Source organism: Chiloscyllium plagiosum, chromosome 35 (genome assembly GCF_004010195.1).
Source record: "Chiloscyllium plagiosum isolate BGI_BamShark_2017 chromosome 35, ASM401019v2, whole genome shotgun sequence".
Taxonomy (NCBI): domain Eukaryota; kingdom Metazoa; phylum Chordata; class Chondrichthyes; order Orectolobiformes; family Hemiscylliidae; genus Chiloscyllium; species Chiloscyllium plagiosum.
The window spans coordinates 14,178,927-14,202,970 of record NC_057744.1 but is presented as its reverse complement, the minus strand read 5'-3'; the positions used below and the strand labels follow the sequence as shown (position 1 = coordinate 14,202,970).

At 39.5% G+C, this 24,044-nt stretch overlaps 2 protein-coding genes across 4 annotated transcripts; both read right to left on the bottom strand.

Moving 5' to 3' along the window:
- Positions 1-208: 208 nt before the first annotated feature.
- On the bottom strand, positions 209-5,300 carry LOC122540665 (heat shock cognate 71 kDa protein-like). Of its 2 annotated transcripts, none has more exons than XM_043676699.1 (9): positions 5,174-5,300; positions 3,643-3,852; positions 3,127-3,332; positions 2,899-3,051; positions 1,850-2,405; positions 1,559-1,761; positions 1,206-1,404; positions 769-1,001; positions 209-561 (listed from the first exon to the last, which is right to left on the bottom strand). In XM_043676699.1, exons 2-9 carry the CDS (start codon positions 3,845-3,847, stop codon positions 385-387), a joined length of 1,932 nt encoding a protein of 643 aa, XP_043532634.1. In that variant the 5' UTR covers positions 3,848-3,852; positions 5,174-5,300; the 3' UTR covers positions 209-384. The 2 variants fall into 2 exon arrangements, with proteins under 2 accessions (XP_043532634.1, XP_043532635.1); XM_043676700.1 differs by having other exon boundaries at positions 5,198-5,222.
- Positions 925-23,510, bottom strand: LOC122540664 (heat shock cognate 71 kDa protein). Of its 2 annotated transcripts, XM_043676697.1 has the most exons (9): positions 23,410-23,510; positions 21,650-21,859; positions 20,335-20,540; positions 18,915-19,067; positions 17,115-17,670; positions 16,438-16,640; positions 13,671-13,869; positions 12,930-13,162; positions 10,988-11,343 (listed from the first exon to the last, which is right to left on the bottom strand). In XM_043676697.1, the coding sequence occupies exons 2-9, from the start codon at positions 21,852-21,854 to the stop codon at positions 11,161-11,163; spliced, it is 1,938 nt and encodes a 645-aa protein (XP_043532632.1). In that variant the 5' UTR covers positions 21,855-21,859; positions 23,410-23,510; the 3' UTR covers positions 10,988-11,160. The 2 variants fall into 2 exon arrangements, with proteins under 2 accessions (XP_043532633.1, XP_043532632.1); XM_043676698.1 differs by lacking the exons at positions 10,988-11,343; positions 12,930-13,162 and adding an exon at positions 925-1,205 and having other exon boundaries at positions 23,410-23,508.
- Positions 23,511-24,044: the final 534 nt, after the last annotated feature.

Sequence of the window (24,044 nt, the reverse complement as noted above, 5' to 3'; positions counted from 1 at the left end):
TCTTATTTCCCTATGAAAGGAAACTCATCCACCTTCATTTTCACATTCCCCAATTAGATTAGGGTCAAGAACATGAGTTGGAGCCTGACTAAGTTTAAAATCACAAATGATCACCAGAACCTTAAAATTACATGAGAAAACGTGTGCTCTGAAACAGACATTTAACCCAAATAACAATATGATATGCTGACAAAAAAGCCCACAAGAGTTCTGGTCATAGTTTTTTTTTATTAAGACTGACAATTATTAGATTGATGTTCAAGTGCATCCAAAACTTTGGCACTTAAAAGTCAGTTGAGTGTTAGAACAATATACAAGACAGTTTAAGTGCACTTATTAGCCAATCCCAGTCAAACACTAGTGACCAATAGACATGCTGTATATTTAATCAACCTCTTCAATTGTTGGACCAGATGATGCACCAGCACCAGAAGGAGCACCACCAGCACCAGGAAAGCCCCCAGGTGGTCCACCAGCTCCTTGGTATAGCTTTGTAATGATAGGATTACAGATTTTTTCCAGCTCCTTCTGTTGGTGCTCATACTCATCCTTTTCAGCGGTCTAAAAAAAAAAGGAAAAAAGTTATATACTACTTAGCAAGATAATATTGCTTGCTTACAAAAAAAAAAAGTGACGCTCAGACATCCAAGGAAGATTGGCTAACATGACCCATTGCAGAGTTCTAGTGGAAACTACGAATGGTTTTGGTATTTACTTCATCATAGCAAACAACTTCTAGTCAGAAAAATAAACCACTAAATAGTTTACCTGGTTCTTGTCTAGCCAGCTGATAACTTCATTACATTTGTCCAAGATCTTCTGCTTATCATCATCTCCAACTTTGCCTTTTAGCTTCTCATCCTCAACTGTGGCCTTCATGTTGAAGGCATAAGATTCCAAAGCATTCTTTGCAGCAACTTTTTCACGTTGCTGGTCATCTTCAGTTTTGTACTTCTCAGCTTCCTGGACCATACGTTCAATCTCTTCTTTGCTCAAGCGACCTAAAGAAAAATGTAATAACTATTATTATCACAAAAGTTAAAGAACAGACCCGTTTTTAAAAAAAAAGGAACGCTCAGACATCCAAGGAAGGTACTTCTGCCAACATTGGCTTAAGCCTTCTGGTGGAAACTACGAATGGTTTTGGTACCTTTCATCACAGCAGAAAGAATTCAGTTTAATAGTTAGATCAGAGATTTCTTCACCTTTGTCATTTGTGATAGTGATCTTGTTTTCCTTTCCTGTGCTCTTGTCCACTGCAGACACATTCAAGATACCATTGGCATCAATATCAAATGTCACCTCAATTTGAGGTACACCTCGTGGAGCAGGTGGAATTCCTGTCAGCTCAAACTTGCCCAGCAAATTGTTATCCTTAGTCATGGCTCTCTCACCCTCAAACACCTAATTAAAACAAAAACAATGTTTAAAAATCAGACCCATCATGTATGCAAGTGTTTATCAACTTCACAATATGGATGAAGTCAGATATCAATGCATTTCTTTGCTTCAAACTGGGAATTCCACAGATCAAGCCACTAAATAGTAAAATGCTTACCTGAATTAGCACACCAGGCTGATTATCAGAATATGTAGTAAACGTCTGTGTTTGCTTTGTTGGAATTGTGGTGTTGCGCTTGATTAACGTAGTCATGACGCCACCAGCAGTTTCAATACCGAGTGACAGAGGAGTCACATCAAGCAGCAGCAGATCTTGCACAGCCTCAGACTTGTCACCAGCCAAGATAGCAGCCTGCACAGCTGAAAAAAATAGTGGTAAGAAAAGTGCCAGAGAGAAAAATGGAATAAATAATATGAACAGTAAACAGAGAAAGAGCTTTTCAATTACCTGCACCATATGCAACAGCTTCATCAGGGTTAATGCTCTTGTTCAGTTCTTTGCCATTGAAGAAATCTTGCAGCAACTTCTGGATTTTGGGAATACGGGTGGATCCGCCAACCAGAACAATGTCATGGATTTGAGCCTTGTCAAGCTTGGCATCTCGCAAGGATTTCTCTACAGGGTCAAGCGTGCCACGGAATAGGTCAGCATTGAGCTCTTCAAATCGTGCCCGAGTGATGGAGGTGTAGAAGTCAACACCCTCGTACAGGGAGTCAATTTCAATGCTAGCTTGCGTACTGGATGACAGGGTACGCTTGGCACGTTCACATGCGGTGCGGAGACGGCGAACAGCTCTCTTGTTGTCAGTGATGTCTTTCTTGTACTTGCGCTTGAATTCAGCAATAAAATGGTTGACCATACGGTTGTCAAAATCCTCACCGCCAAGATGGGTGTCACCAGCTGTAGATTTGACTTCAAAAATGCCATCTTCAATGGTCAAGATAGAGACATCAAAAGTACCACCACCAAGGTCAAAAATCAGAACATTTCTTTCAGCACCAACCTATGAGCAAACATAATTCACTTAACATGAATGACATCAGCAGAAAGCTTTAAAAGAATATTTGACAGAATAAGTGAGCTGTAATTAAAAACTTTTGAAATAGTTAACCCTACATCTATATTTGACACTGCTACAAGTATCAGTGGTTGACCAAAATAACTTAGATCAAGTTGGGAATGATAAGTACTCAATCCATGTAACAGAGTGCAGTGACAATGAGCTACAGATTAGATTATGATTCCCTACACAGTGCAGAAACAGACCCTTGCGTCCGACCAAATAATTGGATGTTAAAAAACAGATCCAATGTTTCAGATAGGATTTACGCCCGCTAGAGAATTAGAAGCATTTCATGTTGTACAAACATTCCTTGTGAATTAAGCAACGTACTTATCCTACCAGGAAAATGGAACTAGCAAGTGAATGATGTTAACAAGACAACTATTTCAGCACTAACAAACTAAAAACTTCCAAGTTATTCAATACCACATACCTTCTTATCCAAGCCATATGCAATAGCAGCTGCAGTTGGTTCATTGATGATACGCAGCACATTAAGTCCAGAAATAGTACCAGCATCCTTAGTAGCTTGTCGTTGAGAATCATTGAAGTAAGCTGGTACAGTGATGACTGCATTTGTTATAGTCTAGATTAAAAGACACAGTATTTAGCCATCAATTTCAATTGTAGAATATTCAAAATGAAACATTATAAATAGTACCTTTCCAAGGTAGGCCTCAGCAATCTCCTTCATTTTAGTCAACACCATGGATGACACTTCTTCTGGATAAAAAGACTTCTTCTCAGCTTTGTACTCCACTTCAACTTTGGGACGGCCACCATCATTGATAACTTGGAATGGCCAGTGCTTCATGTCAGATTGAACAACAGAATCATCAAATCTGCGGCCAATAAGGCGCTTAGCATCTACAATAAAACAGATTACTGAATTATAGTGTACTCAAGACAATGTTAGTCAGCATGGACCCATAGCAAAACTTTGGCAACCATCATACACAATATGCAAACCTTTGAAGGCCAATCACAACTGCAGATCAATTACTGATATTCTGCAACTACAGCTAGTTGAGTGTATTAAACTTTTACCAATTACTTCAAAAGTCAGCTGTTTGGATATTTCATTCTGTACATTCCCAAGATCCATCATAACCACATTAGTAAACAAAAGCCAATTGCAGAATAGTTTAAAAAAGCATATTATCAAATCTTAGCTCACCAAAGACAGTGTTGGTTGGGTTCATTGCCACCTGGTTCTTGGCCGCATCACCAATGAGCCTTTCCGTATCAGTAAAGGCAACATAGCTTGGAGTGGTTCGGTTGCCTTGGTCATTGGCAATAATTTCAACTTTCCCATGCTGAAAGACACCTACACAGGAGTAGGTTGTCCCAAGATCAATACCAATTGCTGGTCCCTTAGACATTTCACCTGCAAGAGTCAATATTCAGAGCTTAGCTGAAGTCTAAAGTCCACAAATCAGTCATCTGTCACCCTGATGCATGATTTAGACTTTCAGCAGTTTTATAGCATAAAAGTACTTTAAATTATCACTGTTATATTGTGTTACAATCACCCTTGTGATGATCCCAATGAGTAACTCCAGTTACTAACTTGTTGCAACATGACTGAAACAAGCAGCCACACCTAGCCTTCTGTCCACTGCCTGCCAGGAAGGCTTGCTGTATTAACAAAGTATGCTGCTAGAAACTAAAAAACCATGAGATGGGGAAAGCACAGCAAACATATTTGCCTCCCAGGGCTATGCATTCAGCCCTACCAATGAGAAATGAATGTTTTGGGTAAAAATACGCAAAATCTTCTGAGGAAAGCGAGCACTGCATATGCTGGAGATCCAAGTCCAGAGTGTGGTGCTAGAAAAACGCTGCCGGTCAGGCAGCGACCGAGGAGCAGGAGAATCCATGTTTGGCCAAAAGCCCTTCCTGATACACAAGTTCTCTTGCCCTTGAGATGCTATCTGTATCTGCTGCGCTTCTCCAGCGCCACACTCGAGGGCTGCCAAGTCTTCCATTCCGGGAAGGCTAAGTTAACTTAAAAACGTGAAATCATCTCTCCAAAAGATCGCTATTATTACTTTATTCCCCACCCAAGAAACCACCAAGAGTTGGAGGTAATCCAAGCAACCCGTTCTTGTTGCATAACACGCGGTCTTTTGAAAGCAATCCCTTGGGGGAAGTGCTCCCCGTCAGCCACCTCGACCCCCCCCCCAAGCACGTGTCCGGCCGCAGCACGTGGTCTCCCCGGCAAGGGGCCCCATCAGTAACAAAACACACCGAGGCCGAAACAGTTTCGCTTTCGCCGAGGCCGGCTTCCGCCATTTCTAGATTGTTCTATTCAAGAGCACTACGTTCCGCTCTACAGAGATGTACGGCCTGAAGCCTCCAAGCAAACACCCCACCCCCACCACCACCACCCATTCGCCAAAACCATGGGCGAAGGTGGAGAATCGACCACCATCTCCTCACAGGAAGGTCCAGATCTCCCATCCAGTTCTCAAGTGGCGGAAGGGGGCAAAATCCATAGTCTTACCCCACACCCGAATCACGAAAACCAAACGGAAACGCGGCAAAGAGAAACAAATTAACACAAACACGCAAACTGACGCCGTGGCCTCAGGCTAGGACCCCGCTCGCTTCCCCCAGCTATTCTAATGCGATTCCAGGTGTTACTAAGGTTGGGCTTTTTTTCCCCCCCCCCTGAATAATTTGCCTTCTCCGCCTCCTGCTGTTACCTGCTACTCAGTGCCCGGTCTTACACAGAGAGCTGTTGGCAATGTCCGCAGCTCCGCAATGAGAACGAACCGCGCCCAGAGTCGCCTTTTAAAGTTCGCTGGAATGTTCTAGAAAGCGGACTGCGTCATCCACCGCCGCTGACCAATCAGGCGCCCGAGCCGGGCCGGGTACGTCAGCGGGTGTGGCGGGAAGCCGTACGCGGGCTCTGATTGGCGGACGTTCCGGGCTCTCTCCCCCCCCCGAACTCAGTAAAACCTGTTGGGCCTTTCTAGCACTTTCTGTCCTTACCTCATTTCTCCAACATCCGCATTCTTTTGTTGAATTGATTCTGCTGTAATACGGAGGGTCTCTTAAATTTACATCTTGTAGCTGGAATCAGAGTATAAATAGTTTCTTGTCATATTTAGACAATGTTCCAATTTTGCATGAGGCACCGAAGTGTGCAAAATATTCAAACGGAAAACGTAATTTCTACATTTCTGACTTGAAACGTTCAGTAACGTACTTACGGAGATCATAAATAAATGTATTTTTGTAAACCTTTGTTTTTATTCACGTATAACTAGTCCTGTAAGACCAAACATTCATTGCACATTAAAGGTATTACCATTACTACAAAAAAGTAGTTGGATACCATCCGATATTCTGTCGTGACTTCCGAATTCACCAGTTCTCTTCAGTTCTGAAGACGTCAAATCAAACCTTTTGATTTTCTTAAGCATTTTTTTCTGCAAAGATTTCCAACATTTGCAGTATTTTGCTTTTATCTAGCTTTGTCACATTTTTCAGCCTCATGGTTTGCATGATATCTGACTCTTTATTAAATATTTCCAGAAGTTCATGATCTTTCCAAGCTTCTCGTAACCATAACGTTGTCAATGGCTCAACCTGACTCTCTCCACCCCGGAGGCTGTGTGCCTCATTTCCGATGAAGGGCTTTTGCCCGAAACGTCGATTTTCCAAAACCACTCTCATCTTGACTCCAACCAATTGATGTCGAATGTGCTGCTGGAAAAGCACAGCAGGTCAGGCAGCATCTGAGGAACACGAGTCCACCGTTCCCTTCCGGATGAAGGGCTTTTGTCCGAAACGTCCACTCTCCTGCTCCTTGGATGCTGCCTGACCAGCTGTGCTTTTCCAGTACCACAGTCTTGACTCTTAATCTCCAGCTTCTGCAATCCTCAATTTTGTCTGGTCCAACCAATTGATGTCAACTTTATCTCACTATAGTATTTCTGACATTTTCTACTCCTATCATTTCCACTGTGTTCTGATGCAACCACAATTTACTGTCCACATTTTCGATTTTCTGGATTACAATCTACTACTTCTGTTTTCCTCAAGACCTTGTAGGTATTGTCATTAATTCAAACCATGTTCAACTAACTTGCAACTCTATGTTGTAACCTTTATCAGGTTTCAATCTGTTCACAGCACTGAAATAGCCCTAATCAAAATCATAACTAATATCCAACGTTACTAAGGTGAATGACCCCTTCTTGTTCTTTCTCACTTATATGTATATTTGATACAGTTGATCACATCATGTTCTTACAAATTTCACTTCTGCTGATATTATACACACCTGATAACAGTCCTCCTGGTCCATTTATGACCAAAGAAGTTTCTGCATTATTTTCTCTTCATACCTTTTACCATTACCTCTGAAATACTTCAAGAATTTATCCTTGGCCTACTACTATTTCTTACCTGTGCTACCCCTCAGCAATTTCATCAGAATATATGATACCAAGTTCCACATGGACTCTTTTCACAACAGATAGCTGAATCTCATGACCTCACTTGATTGTCTGTTGTCTCTCCATCATGCTGCTTGCTCAACTTCCAGGTATGGATGAACAGAATTTTCTTCAACATAATTGTTTTGGTCTGCACAATACCGTCTTCTGACCATAGTTTTCATCCCACCCCGATCATTATCTAAGGGACCCTGGTATGCTATTTATTGCTAAGATGAACTTCCATCTGCTCCCTCACAAAGATTACCTTCCTCAGCATTGCCAAACTCTACCCCTGCCTCAAAGCACCTGCTGCTGAAATCCTCTTCTTTTGGTGCCTTCAGACTTACCTGCTCAATTGCACTTTTAACCTTTCACATTCCACTCTCCATAAATTCTTGCACTCAAAACACATACCATGTTTTGTTCATCAGTCACCTAATTGACTTTGGATGATGGCTGACATCTTTGATTGCAAATCGTATTCCTTGGTTTCACATCTGCCTATGGTTTTACACCTCACCATCTCTTCAACTTCTAGTTCTACGGTGCTGTTTGATATTTCACTTCAGTTCTGTCCTCTTACTCTTTTCATTTCAATATTGGTAAACAGTTGAAGGTATGGATATTCTCTCTCCTATAACTGAACACTCCAGCTCTCTTAGTTCTACTGCAAAGGAAAGAATCAGTTTAGCCCAGTTGCCTGGATGGTTAGTTTGCAAAGTGGTGTGTTATCAACAGTGTGGGGTTCAATTCTTCCACTGGCTGAGGTTACCACAAAGCAAACTCCTTCTCAACTGTCTGCTTGCCTGAGGTATGGTGGCCCTCAGACGACCAGTCATCTTTCTACGAGACAGCAGCCCTATGGTTTGTGAAGACTATGGCAACATAATGGAAGATTGAACTTTGAGTACTTGCTCTAACTCGTCTGTCATTTAATAACAAATTGTAATGGATTCTATTCCCGTAAAGTACCATTTAAAGGCACTATAAAGATAAACTGGTCTTTCTATCCATTCTCTGGCTATTGCAGGGAAGCCTGCCATTTCTTGTCCACGCTTAATTGTGCTGAGAAGGTAGCTAAAACGTTCTGAAAAGTTTGGGAAACAACTCCTGAGTAAAACAGAGTAAACCCCCTTTGAAATGGTACTGGTTTCTCACATTGAGATTGGGATGGGGGGGGGGGGCAGGTGCTAAAAGCATATTTTCCTTTATCCAAGATAGCCAAAGTGGTTAGCTTCTATGACAATTCAGCAACATCAAGGTCACCCTTAATACATAGCTGCTATTTATATTCAGATAATTTAGAACCTCAAACTGCTACAATGACATCTGAACTTGTATTCTCTGGATTATTCTGCAAGCATCCAGAATCCTCAACCAATAACAATGACCAATATGCTATAGGCCTCTATACCCAAGAGATTTGTAAAATGCTATCCAGTATCACCAGAAACATTTTTGCACAAATAGTTCAACATGTGCAATGTTAGCATACTGAAAAACTGAAATATTATGCACTTGTCACTTTTAGTTACAAAGTAGGCTATAGTTCACGGTTGGCAAGGTTTCCATTCCACTCTAATGTGTTCCATCTTTGGGTGAGATAAATTGAATCACACCTGACTTTACATGGAGATAATAGATTACAACTTTCATAGTTCAATGTGTCATATCCCCTTGTTTATACCTGTGCTGCCATTTTGGTAAATTTTCCAACTAGTCCCACCTGAGTACTCTTTCTGCATAGTCCTACAATTTGCTTTCCCTTCAGGAATTGGTCAAATTACTTTTTAAAATACATTGAATGTTTCAACACCTTTTCAAGCAGTGCATTCCTAATTTTAACATGCTTTATAGAAACATTGATTCTGATTCTCCTGACTACTTCAAATCTGTCTCTGCTGCCTGCTAATCCATTAATTCAAAGTTATGCTCTTATGCAAGGTATAAATTCAAAACTATCATATCTCCTTTTGTCCTTCTCTGCTCTATACCAGATGTTGGATTAGGAGATCGTGCACTTCTCACCCACTGCCCTGGTAGCCAAATGTCTTAAGATGTGAAAATGCAAGGTAGGAAAACATCAGCTAGCCTTTCATAATACCCAAAGCATTGTAACCTAACATTTCTTCAACCTGCTGGATACAAGAAGCAGTTGGCAAGCCAAATTAGACATTAGTATTATTGCAAACAGTTTACAATTTTAACCAAGCAAATGGTCTTGGCAATTAAAGGGCTTAGGTAGGATCAAATCTGATAAAGGAGATTTCCCACGAAAGGAATAGAAGGACACAATTTGACTTCTGGAATAACCTAGCTTTGAAACATATACCTAAGTTGAACAAACCTAGCCCTGGAAAAAAAAGAACAATAAGTCATTTTTCATGGCTATGATGGCTCCATTCTGGAGAACCCCTGCAAATTATGAAATTTGAACTAGCTCTGCACTTGAAAGATAAAAAAATTGCACAGACATGGGTTTTGCCCATGGATGTTGAATTTTAATTTTTTGGCACATAAGTGACCAAAACATCAGAACAAAATCTACCAGCTCAACAAGCAAGCTGACAAGTGGATAACATGAATGAGATTTACAATTTCATGGATAGTGAAGATTTACAGCATTTATGGGATGCAAATGTCACTGCTTAGTCCAGCATTTACCATCTGTTCTTAATTATTAAAAACAGAGTTAAGTCAACCCCATTATGGTGAGTTGAGTCAGATGCAAGACAGGGTAACAATATATTTCCCTCAAAATGCTTAAGTGAACCAGGTAGATTTCTAGCAGTCAGCTGAGTACCATGAGTTTGGCTTTTTTTAAGAACTGAAAAAAATGTCAGACTGCTATGGAATTCTGGATCCATTTATTAATAACATTACCATTGCATCAGACTACTAGCCCAGTGACATTACTACTGCACCGTCAGAGTAATATTTTTAGATGATAGTTTCCAAACTCCAAAATGGAACCTAGAATCCAAAACCAAAATACTCATGTCTTTAACTGGAAATAAAGATGAGAAATTCCTTTACTAAAGGTCCGACATAAAAACCTTTACATACTGAGGGCTGTATATGGTGCACATATTGAAGACACTGATTTTGAGCACCAAAGAATCACGATTCAACAAGTACTTCAGCACAAGGGAGGCAAGAGGGAAGTAACCTGGAAGATAAAAATTGTTTAAGCAGATAAACTTACATAAAATGTCTTGATAGTAAAAGGGGATGAAACATTTCAGTCAACTGAGCAAACCGCTCACGAGCTGCTCTGACATTAGAGGATTGGTAGGGAGGTGTGGAAGAGGAAGGCTAGGAGAATGAGGAACATTGGTGAAATGAAATCAACTTAAAAAGCTTACTTTCCAATATCTTATATAGTAGCTAGTTAAAACATTGATTTTGCTCCTTATCTGAAGGATATTTAGTGAAAGTGTCAAATGTCAAGTATGTTTAAGTCATCACTCCTTAAGTGAAAGACAGTAACCATACTTTAAATAGTAATTGGATGCAAAACAAAAAAGGTTGTGTTGCAAAGATATGAAAGCAAATGGAGGTCCTGGTCAAGCCAAATTAACAGCTGCAAGTACTAGGGAAAAAAAAAATCTATTGGAACACAATTATCCAATGACTTCTAGCAGAAGGGTCACAGATGAAGGACACCTGCAGTTTTATGAAATTGTATTTAGAAAACCTGGCCCCTGGCAATTGAAATCTAGGTTCCAACAATTTCAGACTTTCAATACATTGCTTAACAAAAATCCAAACTAAATAGAACAAAGGATATCAAAGGTGACAAACTATACACATTGATTTGTTGGGTGTGGTACATTTTACTTTATTGGCTAGAAAGAACATGCCCAGAGCTCTTGATGGATCCACAAATTCTGCTGCAAGTATACCTGGATCTTGGAGAGTACAGGATTCCATTTAGGCATATGCTATTTAAATTCACTTGAAAAGTGATTACAAAGAACTGGAGGCTTTAAACCTCAGTGCTGTACAATTCCAACTGTCATCTTTACCCAGATGAGATAAAGGTTAGGAGTGAAGGAAAACAACTTCTAGTATATGTATTGTTCTTTTATTAGAAGACAAGTTTTGAACTGGAATTTAAAGATGCTTTTCAGTCTCATGAACTTTTACACCATATTCGGTTACAGCAGTGATACATTTTGCATTCTTATGTCACAGTACACGAATAACATCCAGTTTAGTCTCACTGATTCTTACTGTACATTTTAGTCAACTTCTTCAATGGTTGGTCCAGAGGATCCACCTCCAGGAGCAGCACCAGTACCAGGAAAGCCCTCTGGCATTCCACCAGGCATGCCCCCAGCACCCTGATACAATTTGCTGACAATTGGATTACAGATCTTCTCTATTTCTTTCAGTTGATGTTCATATTCCTCTTTTTCTGCAGTCTGCAAAAGAAAACATTTCACAAGTCAGCATACCATTGAGGTAGTTCTACACAAAAAAAAGTGTTCACCAGTTAATTACTTAATTGATCCTAAAGCGTAATTTTAATCAAATCTCCAACTCCAGAATTAAAGATATTCCTCTCTGGAGTAGCACAAAAGAAACATGTTTACAAGCACTAATTAGACATGCTCTGGTTCATCGCTCATTAAAATTCACCCTCACGCTTTTGGTTCAGTGATGCTTTTCAAAATCAGGAGTCAAGTCTTTGAAGGAAAATTAGAATAAAAGCTGCTCTAGTTCAAACTGCTTAATATTTTGCACACCTAGGAATAGGCAATTGCTCAAGTCTGCTGCAGTTAATCTATTCTGAACCAATATACCATAACAATTCACCTGCCTTTTGCTCCATGTTGTGACAACCCTACATATACTTCAAAGTGAACTAACCTAGCACATAAGCCACAAGGGCCTTGTGATTTTCAACATTGGGAAAAATAGTTTTTCACTCCGTAAAGGCCTAGTTGCTAATCTTAGACTGCTGAACTCAAGTATACACAAACCTTTGTACAGTGAACTAAGCATCAACAACACCTCCATTCATAATGAATTTCAACTCAAAAAATACTTTGAGACTCATTCTGGTGAACTTATTGTATGCCCCCAAGATCAATGAATTTCAGGCCTAATGCAGTCAATAGAAATGCATTTTTCTCAAGCTGCCAAACAAATCTGTCCCAGTAGACTAGAAACATCACTGCTAAACCTCACTGGATCTAATAGTCAATTTACATTTGTAGGTTATTAAATACTTGGAGTTTGTGGACTCCATTAGCAGGACAGCTGGTTTGTGATCAGTCTAATAGCAACAGTGTAGTCTTAAATTTGCAATTTCATTTCTAAATCAGGAGATACCACCCCTTAATTTAAAGCTATGCCCCCTCGTAATATGCTAAATTGAGCAAAGTGAATAGATGCTTTGTTCAACATTGCCATTGGATGACCCCCAGTTCTGAACAAGGGTTACACCCAAAAATGTTGACTTCACCTGGTGCTGCCTGACTGCTGTGATGGTGATGATGCAGGTAATGACAAGTTTGTTTTCAGTTTTCTCCACATACGGGGAAAATACCAAAGAATTAAAGTGGAAACTGGCAATTTCCATATTCAAAAATGAAGCACTAACTTATTTCAAGTAGAGATGATTGGCTTAACTTCAGGGTCAGGGTCAGAGATTTGAGAAACATGCTAAGATAGGAAAAAAGAAAAAGGTGCTTTTCAGTATACAAGGTTCAAAGAAACAAGTTTAAAGGCTTTGCAGAAGAGTTGAGAAAAATGTTTAAAAAATACAGCAAGTGGAAAGTCTTGGAGATCATACTTGTTTGGGAGATGGAAACATGATCATTGGCAAAGAAAAATTACATGGGCTCTTAAAAATAAGCTTGCAGGTTACACCAAATTAGGGTAGACTGGATTACTTCAAAGGGGAGCTAGCTACTCTGACAATCAAGCATAGACCTTCTTCTGCAATGAGGATTGTTGACATGATAACCATGCTTAAAACAGGATTATTTCAGTCTTATTTTACCTGGTTTTTATCCAGCCAGCTAATAACCTCATTACATTTGTCCAAAACTTTCTGCTTGTCATCATCACTGATTTTGCCCTTTAGTTTTTCATCCTCAATGGTAGCCTTCATGTTGAAAGCATATGACTCTAGAGAATTCTTGGATGAAACTTTGTCACGCTGTTGTTCATCCTCTGCTTTGTATTTCTCAGCTTCCTGGACCATACGTTCAATGTCTTCTTTACTCAAACGACCTGTTGACAAAAATGATGCAAATACCATCTTGGTTATGTGTTGAGATATGCTTAATCCCATTTACATTCAGCTAATGTCAAGCACCACAAAACTAGAAGAAGAAGATGATTTATGAAAAAGGGATTCAAAAACTTTAGTTTCCAAAAATAACTGGTACAAGTCAGGGTGATTAGTACGAAAAAGCAGTAGCCTTTTGTCAATGGTCACCTGCAGTACAGACGAAATGCGTGCTCCATGCTGTCGTTAGATGTTACACTAGTCTTTAACACATGCATGAGTATCTTAAATGAACATAAATTTTTCCAGAGTTGATGAACCAATAAAGAGTTAGCTATCAGAAAGAGGTATTGGACTCAAAACAAGCGGACATCTAAAAATAAGTAATGATGTTGTCTTTCTTGCAGTTCAGAGGAAGAGTGCTCAATGCAGTTTTCCAATCTCAACAGCAGTAATATAAAAAAAGAGATTCAATACCCAAATGTTAAAATTCAACATGCAGCAATTCACCTTTGTCATTTGTGATAGTGATCTTGTTTTCCTTTCCTGTGCTCTTGTCCACTGCAGACACATTCAAGATACCATTGGCATCAATATCAAATGTCACCTCAATTTGAGGCACACCTCGTGGAGCAGGTGGAATTCCTGTCAGTTCAAACTTGCCCAGCAAATTGTTATCCTTAGTCATGGCTCTCTCACCCTCAAACACCTAAATTGAAAAAAGATCAAAGTTACACAAATATTCACACGTAATTTCTAGGATACATGCACACACAGTACATGAATTCTTTCGATTCGACAGCTGAAGTCAACAAAAATTCGGACCAAAAAAAGATAGTTAATACATTTGCAATGTAGAAAGTAAAATTAGCTTCACTTTGTTTAGTACAACTTGGAATATTTAGCCTGTTCGTTAAAATGCTGTCCCAGATGAGAGTTAACCTTCCTTACAGTTCAATGAAAGGAAATCTCTTGGCATATCATGCTCAGAAACTTAGTACTACAGCAGGCTGATAAATTTGGCTCCAAAGTTGGAAATGGATAACCCAGCTTTCAAAAAGTTAGTAATATCACCTGGAAGGTTTGTAGTGCAGCTGAGACTAGATAAGGACAGTGACTTGGGAGGAAGGAAGTGAACATACTGTAGCCAGCAAAAGGGTGGAATATAAACATGAGATATTGATAGCTAAGTTGGCAAAATGTTGCCAAGTGGAGTACATGGAAAAAGAGGAAACTCAATTCATTTAAGAACAAAGTGGAGAAAAAAAAAAAGTAGAGGCAGTTTCTACATGGTTCACTGGGATGATTCATAGTACAAGGGGGTGGAGTAAAGGTTGAACAGGTTGGCACTTTACACAATGCAGTTCAGAAGAGGATCTCACTGGGACAAAGTCATTTCTTTAACTACAACAGTTCTGTTCAAGAACCTCCATGAGCCATGAATTTCATGATTGCAGAGTTGAGATAAAAAACCAGGATTTGCCTTCAGATGATTTTTGTTGCTTTTTAGTGTGGACAGGTGAGTGTGATTTCATGCTTAGAGGTTTTAAAGATTCTTAAGGGGTTAACATAATAGTTGCCAAGGAGATGTTTCCTTCTGGATAATCCAGGACCAGTGGCTCAGAATAAAACAGGCAGCAATTTAAGACAAGGAATTTGATAGTTTGTTGTCAGACAACCATGGGGGCAGAGTCATTGTATTATTTAAGGTAGAGACAGATTGCTGATTGTAGGGGAAATCATGGGTTACATGTTACAGGGAACATGCAGGAAACTGAACTGAGGGATGTCAGATCAGCCATTATCCTATTAAAATGGCATAGCAGGCTCAAGGGACTGAACAGTTTATTTCTGTTCCAAGTTCTTATGGTTAACTAGCTCAGCTACAATGCTGCTACAATAAACAGTTTGTGAAGTGTGACTACTTTATTCCACTACTTTTGGAATTAATTCCAAATGAATATCAAAAAGATGAAAGACTTAAGCCAAGTTTTACATTCCATGACACTGCAATCCTGTTGCTACAAACCGTGTCTTATGATTCTGCTCCACAACCACTGAAGCAGCGCTTCCAAATAAACCTGTTGGATTGTAACCTTGAGTTAGGAGATTTTTTCCACTTTGTCCACCCCAGACCAACACCTCCAAATCAAAACTAAGCTGAGTTTGACTGATAAAACTCAGGTTTGTTATGGTAGTAAGCACTACCCCAGTACCAGATGAAAACCTCATGGTCTTGGTCACTTTCAGAACTATCCCATCGCCCACAGTCATTTAGTCAGATGAACAGCATGTAAACAGTCCTTTTGGTCCAATGCATCCATGATGACTAGGTATGGTAAATCTAGTCCTATTTACCAACACTTAGCCAATATCCCTCAACTCTATTTATATACCATCCAGAGGTCTTTAAAATGCTGTAATTGTACCAGCCTCCTCCACTTCCTCTGGCAGCTCATTCCATAAATGCACCACCCTGAGGTGAAAAAGTTGCTAGAAGTCCCCCTCAAATATTTCCCCCTCACCTCAAACCTCTGCCCTCTAGTTTTAAACTCACTTATACAACAGCTTAAGATGTAAATCTTCAAAAATCAGGGTGACCACAACTCCAAATAGAATTCCAAAAACAGCTTAACAAATGTCCTGTACAGCTTCAACATGACCTCCCAACTCCTATATTCAATCCCCTTTCCAATAAAGGAAAACAATACCTTCTTCACTCCGTTTGCACATGACTCCACTTCCAAACAATTAACCTGCAATCCAAGGTCTTTTTTTGGGCAACATTCTCCAGGACCTTAAAATTAAAGTGTGCAAGTTGTGCCCCACCAAAATGCAGCAAACTCCATCTTCCACTCCTCAGCTCATCAGATCGAGGTTCCATTGTCCTTAAAAAGGTCACCTTCTTAGCTGTCCACTACACCTATTTTGATGTCATGTATATTCACAAAAATTATTCAGTAATGTATCCAAATTCTATTTGTATCAACCCAGAGCACTGCCACATCTTAGAACTGACAGTCACTTTCCCTCAATGTGTCTTAAACCCATCTGGGTTTCAAGTTCTGCTCCAATACTTGTTGCTTCACCTACCTCTTCAAACTTCTGGTTAAGGTGAGTTTTCGTCTGTCCATCAGTCGTCTTCATTTCATTCATCTATCATATTCTACTACACACTTTGTATTGAAAGTATTAATTGTTGGTATTCATAGACATGTATGCCCAAGTATACAGTTTTGAAATAATCACAGCAACCCTTCAAATATTGCATTCTTACCTGGATGAGCACACCAGGCTGGTTGTCAGAGTAGGTGGTGAAGGTCTGTGTTTGCTTGGTTGGAATAGTGGTATTCCGTTTGATTAGGACAGTCATTACACCACCAGCTGTCTCAATCCCCAGTGACAGGGGTGTTACATCCAGTAAGAGCAGGTCCTGTACATTCTCCGATTTATCACCAGCTAAGATAGCAGCCTGCACAGCTGAAGACATTTTAATAATATAAATAACTATTTGGTACTAATATTAGCTCAAAAGTAGATGCTCTAGACAAGAATATTGCTTCATGATTATGAATACAGAAATACCCAAATGCTTTGTTCTAAAAGAGGGAGATCCCATTTATGGATCACTCCATTATATCCAAAAAGTATGACTCCATCTAGATTAAGTTACAAAGCTAATCAACTTTCCCCTACAATTATCTTAGAATTAGATTTTATTGTCACCTGTACTAAAGTACAGGCATACACCAGTACAGTGAAAAGTGTACTTAGTGCTGGGTATGGCAAAGGTATCTAGATATAAAATAGCAAAGACAAACATGAAAAAAGTTAAACATTTTCTTATTGTACTTAGGACTGTAGAGTACAATGTTACAGGCTAGAAGTTAATTCGAGCACCTAATCTAAACTTAAGCAGTAAATATTTCCCAAAGAAGATACTAGTTAGGTTACCTGCACCATATGCAACAGCTTCATCAGGGTTAATGCTCTTGTTCAGTTCTTTGCCATTGAAGAAATCTTGCAGCAACTTCTGGATTTTGGGAATACGGGTGGATCCGCCAACCAGAACAATGTCATGGATTTGAGCCTTGTCAAGCTTGGCATCTCGCAAGGATTTCTCTACAGGGTCAAGCGTGCCACGGAATAGGTCAGCATTGAGCTCTTCAAATCGTGCCCGAGTGATGGATGTGTAGAAGTCAACACCCTCGTACAGGGAGTCAATTTCAATGCTAGCTTGCGTACTGGATGACAGGGTACGCTTGGCACGTTCACATGCGGTGCGGAGACGGCGAACAGCTCTCTTGTTGTCAGTGATGTCTTTCTTGTACTTGCGCTTGAATTCAGCAATAAAATGGTTGACCATACGGTTGTCAAAATCCTCACCGCCAAGATGGGTGTCACCAGCTGTAGATTTGACTTCAAAAATGCCATCTTCAATGGTCAAGATAGAGACATCAAAAGTACCACCACCAAGGTCAAAAATCAGAACATTTCTTTCAGCACCAACCTATGAGCAAAAAATTTGCTTTCAGTGCTAAGTCTCCAACATCCCATGAATTAAATTTTAAAAGCCATTCCCTGTACAGCTGAATTCCGCAACTAGTTAGAATAAAAGTCATATGACCAGCAAGAGACAATGTCACCCATTCATGGTGCTGGACAGACAGAGACACCCATGTTTGTCAGGCAGAATACATCAACTTTGAACAAAAAGTGACTGATCATAAACCAAGGCATTCCCTTAAACCTCACCTCCATCCCACTGCCTCACAATGGATTCCATGGTTGCCTCAATTCATACATTAACATTCTCTATCTTAGCCTTTATCCAGATACCTTGTTTATTGACAGCATAAACCAGGAGTTCACTGCAATTCCCCATCCAACTGACTTCCAGATTCTAATTTAATTGGCTTGACTCATCACATAAGTCTCAGCTCCTCCCAAAATTTACTTAGGTAGATTGAAAAGTTAAAACTTGACCTGCAATTCATTCTTTCTCCATCCCATTTTAGAATCTTTATCCCTTCTCATCTACTTCAGACTTGGATTCTAGCCATCAACATGGAGGTGGGGCAGACAAAGCGATCAATGTATCTTTTAGCTACCTCAAATTCTACTCTTCAGAAGTGCCTTCAAATTTGACTCTCTGAAGTATTGAAAGATCAATTAGTTTTGTCTGAAGGATCGCAATTGTGCCTTCTGGCAAGATTGTGTGTTAGGGATAACAGTATCAGTAGCATAAACAAAGTCAGCTATACGTCACTTGTCAGAGCTTCCTAGAACACTGCTACTTTTTAGACAACCAGTTGGATACCAAGTAAAAACAATTTGGAAGTGGATTTGGAATTCAGTGCTTGAATGGACAGGATACAAGTTAAATTTGTATTTGATCCCACAACAATGATAGTACCTATGATTAGTGTGATAAAGATTAATCTGCTTCTCAAAATGTACAATGGGATTTTTCAGTTCCATGTGAAAAGAAAGACTGTTCCTAATATTATTTCACTTGAAAGACAGCATCTACCAGTGCATCACTCCCTCAGCACTGATTTGGAGAGCTTAAAAAGGCAAGCCTGATTCTGATCCCACAGATGTGGGCATAAGAACACTGATTCAAGCTCAGCATTACCAAGTATTTCATGTCAAATAAGCTCCTGTTGACAGATGATTCTAAAGCTGTTACAACATGCTACATGGTAAAAAGAAGCCCAAAACCTGTACATTATGTAATGTAACAGAACATACCTTTTTATCCAAGCCATAAGCAATGGCAGCAGCTGTTGGTTCATTAATAATACGGAGAACATTAAGACCAGAAATTGTTCCAGCATCCTTAGTTGCTTGGCGTTGAGAATCATTGAAGTAAGCAGGTACGGTAATAACAGCATTGGTGACAGTCTGCAAGGGTGAGAATATTTTACCAATGACATTCTCTCATTTGGGAAGTTTGCTTCTGTTTAAGTGCTTGAATGAATCTTTAGCCTGTACTATCCTAAAAGTAGGAAGTTAATGTTACTTTATTTTCCTACATTGTACCCAAGATTTTTTTTTAAACCTAAGTATCTTTGTTCCCAAGATGGATCCAGTAATGGCAACATTGTACACATGTACTTCTGTACATGACAAACTAATTCTTTAAAATATTGCCATTCATAACTTAAGGTTGGTTCATTTGTGTGATGAAAGCACTTTCATGAGCACAAACATTGTGGAACCTTGCATCCCTATTCCATTACCAACTGCTTTCTACACAGCCTATTTATTGATGTTCATTTTCTACCTCAAGTTACACCCAACCTACTTAGCTGTTCTTAATTTCCCTAAAGTACTCATTTATTGATTACTTGATGAAGTATAATTCTTAACAAATCCAATGTTTAAAAACTGTACTCAAAAGGTGGGAGATTCAAGTTAAGTGTTCTATTTACATATTAACAGCTGTAATAGACACTGATTAAGAATGAGCCATCTTTGCTTTAAAAAGCTATTCATCCTTCATATTCTAAATCTCCTCAGTTACCCTAAACAGAAAACTTCAGCTTCTTTCATATCACTTCCCACACTAGATGTCTTTCTTCTGACAAACCGACCCTCAACTGACTGCTTGCCCTACTGTTCCCAGTCTAGAATCTAGACACGGGAGATATGTTATAACACCTCAGGTATATTATGGGACTCAAACCTATACCCTCTGGCTCCGAGAGCTCGTAGCAATGCTTATGAACCTTTACCTCAATTCCCAAATACCATTAATATGCTCTTTGCCAACTGAATGGCCAGATTTCAAAGCATTCCCTTTTACTTCCACTTTGACCATAACAAAATGCTTTTGATATAACATTAAGAAAAGGCAATTACAAGAAGTCTAAATAAAAATTTGCCTGAATCATCAAAACTAACATTGCATGTTTTGGCAAGTGTCTACAGGTGACCAAAATAGAAACTCTTGGATTTACTGATCAGTGTATAGATGTAACTCAATCCCATTTTTAAAAGACATTCATTATAAATTGCAAGTCCACTTTAACTGTCCACCTGCTTCCAATCATTAGTCCTCAATTCAACCATATGAAACAAAGCAAATATTTTTTTAAAAAATTAGGTTTAGAAGAAGTGGCCAGGAAAAGCAACACCAAGGTGGGGTTTATCACAAGTTGTTACACACCTTTCCAAGGTAAGCTTCTGCAATTTCTTTCATTTTTGTGAGCACCATTGAAGATATTTCTTCAGGGTAAAAAGATTTGTTTTCTCCCTTGTATTCCACTTTAACCTTGGGACGACCGCCATCATTTACTACATCAAAAGGCCAGTGCTTCAAATCAGCCTGAACTACAGTGTCTTCAAATCTGCGTCCAATCAGGCGCTTGGCATCTATTAAATTCAAATCACGTTAGCCAGATTAAAACGAAATTAAAATAGATCACTTAGTGTGGAAACAGGCCCTTTGACCCAATTAGTCCACACGGACCCTCCGAAAAGCAACCCACCCAAACCCATCCCCCTACATTTACCCCTTCACCTAACACTATGGGGCAACTTAGCATTGCCAATTCACCTAACCTGCACATTTTTGGACTGTGGGAAGAAACCGACGCAGACACGGTGATAATGTGCAAACTCCACACAGACAGTTGCCCGAGGTGGGAATTGAACCCAGGTCTCTGGTGCTGTGAGGCAGCAGTGCTAACCACTGTGCCACCCATATAACAAAATAATAATCATTCCGCCCACACAGCAATAAGTCATATCAGGATTGCTGATAATAGCTTGGGCAGTAATCCATTGATCATAGAATCCCTGCAGTGCAGAAAGAGACCATTCAACATGCGCTGGCCCTTTCAGAGTATCCCGCCCCATACCTGTAATCCTGCATGGCAACCTAAAACCATGGCAAACTCACTGAACTTGCACATCCCTGTAAACTATAGGGCAATTTTTAGCACAGCCAATCCATCTAATGTGCTCATTTTTTTGACCATGGCAGGAAACCACAGCACCTGCAAGAAATCCATGCAGACATGGAATATGTGCAAACTCAATACAGGCACAGTCAGCCAAGGCTGGAATCAAGCCTGGATCCCTGGACTTGAGAGGCAGCAGTACTAAACATTGAATAATGGCTGACATAGGTGGCACAACGTGGGGTCTAATAATAAACCAATCTTTAATCCCACCCACATGTAATAAAGGACACCAACACTTGTGCTAATGCCCTAATAGATGGAGTTAAAAGAAGCAAGCGTTGAATCAAAGAATGGATGGTGTTACCCAGACTGCATTGTTTTAAAAGAGTGATGTCTACCCAGTAGCTTGATTGTTAACTAGGTTAACCAAGTTAAATCCAATACTTTAAAAGGTTAGAGACAGACCAAACTATAAAATTTTATATCAGAAACAAGATGCATCTTGTATTGCAGAATCAGCACAAAATAGGAAAGACCTCTTCCTGGTATCAATGTCACTTCTTTAATAGAACTCACCAAAGATCGTATTGGTTGGGTTCATTGCCACCTGGTTCTTAGCTGCATCACCAATGAGTCTTTCAGAATCAGTGAAGGCAACATAGCTTGGAGTGGTTCTATTGCCTTGGTCATTGGCAATAATTTCAACTTTGCCATGCTGGAAAACACCTACACAGGAGTAGGTTGTCCCAAGATCAATACCAACAGCTGGTCCCTTAGACATTTTGTCTGTAAAAAGAAAGTTTGAACAATTGAGGCCGTTTCTTCAGTTTTGATTTGATAAAAGTATTCAAGATCATGAGGGATCTGGACAGAGCAGAACAAGGGTGATTTAGAATGCAAGATTGATCAGACACTGAAAAGAGAAAGACAGGAGAACACCCCATGATTTGCTACTTAGAGCTGGCACAAATTCAAACTAAAAGGGTCTCTGTGCTGCAGTAATTTTGATTTGAGTTCAAGTTCATTAAAAAAGTTAATAGCTAACAGGAATTAAATATCACTAATCTTAATTAATGACATTCTTGAGACTACATATTACTTAAAGCAGGGAAGAGTGTGAAAGAAAAAACAAGTCTTAAGACCTATCCATATTAGCCTCATCCAACCATTGCACCACTGAATGATTTACCAAGATGAAATCAGTGAACAAGACCTTGATCTCCTTTTAGTATGGTATTATTATACATGAAATAGTTTGTCACCACCAATTGGAAATCTAGTTCTGGAAAAATTAAGTTTTCTAAGCAGAGGAATACATTTTGAATAGTCTTAAGTCATTGAACAAGCGACAATTAATTGCTGAATGGGGCTTAACTCCTGTGGTTCTTGTTCAGAATCATTTAAATGTACACGTAACATATCTGAACATCTATGCAGATAATGCACATTAACATGCCGCTCGTTTGCAGTTTTTAAATTGGATTATATTGATTTGGAGGGCAAGTCAAAGACAGAATGTGCTGCTTAAAACGTTCCAAAGTGAGACAGGCATTAATTACAGCTCCCCCCCTTCGGATTATAATCTTTCAGACCCATTATGAATTTTAAAAAGCGATTCCAATTCTATGATGATATACTTAGAATATTTCACACAAGGCTGGGTTGAAACTGTTAAGAATCATTTTTGGTGGCATTAAAGAGACACGCTTAAGTGTTTTGTGAACAAAGTTAGCTGCAACAAAACCCATTTACTTAATAGATGAATAAGTGAAAGCGTTCGGAGGTCGACAATATTTGAATGAAAAGTGGTGATTCGTTATCACAAGCTTCGCGAACGAATTGTTTTATTAGAAACAAGAAGCATACCGCGTATTAGATCTAAACTGTGGATTAAAAAAAAAGGTTGATCACTGAAAGATCAAACAGAAAGTGCTTAAAAAACCCGTAACCAACCTATCAAACTGCGAGGATCCTTAAAACTTAATTAAACACTTTAAAAAAGTATCACTCAAATTCACATCAGTGTGGCTAAGAATAAAAATCTGGCTCAATGAAAGATGCTGCAGGATGTAAGATGCTGCTGAGATCAGGATTGTTTCTTCACAGCAAAGTCACCTCCTCACCTTCACAAATCCGCAACAGCTATAACTAAACAATTTAAACCATCACGGGCGAAAGAAACCAGTTCTTTGTCAATTGATTATTTATAAGAATAACATACATACGCACAGGATAAGTATGCAGCATTCAAAGGACCGTTATCCAGAAAAAAAATTCAACAGCCCTATTATTGACGCACCACATTTGGAGATGAGCGAGCAAGAAACAATACTTACTTTCGTTGGAAAAACAATTTTTAAAAAAGCAGCAAACTACAACTCTGCCTCTTCAAGTGAACAAACAATAAATGCTCCCACTGCTCTACCGGTCACACTGCAGCTCACAGCGTTTTTTCTTTTGCCAATCACCACAGAAGCTTCTGGAAAGAACCGGAACCTTCCAACCAACCAGGAGCGCGTTCTCCGGCCACGGCGTCACAAGACCCCGCCCCTAATTGGTACCCAATGGCCAATAGGAAGGAGCGCCCGCCCTCTCCCCTGTTCTTGGTGCTGAGCGGGCTCCGCGGGCTATCCCCATCGGTCCATCTGGAAAGATCCAGAACCTTCGCCTCAATTAGCTGAGTGGGAGTAAAGAAAACGAGCTTGAACAAACCGAAATATTTCTTCAGCAACAAAAAAGAAATTCTATTGGAAAGGTTTCTCATCCATCTCCCTCCTCATTCGAAGGAATGAGATAAGCAAAACATCTAAATAGAATGAAGTAATGCTGATGTTGGAATCTGAAACAAGAGCAAAAACATTTTCCATCAATTTCTGATTTTTTTGTTGGCAAGCAAAACACATGTTTGTCGGATTAGATGTTTAGTTGCAGCCGAAATCAAGGAAATTTAATATGATAATTGTACCATTTT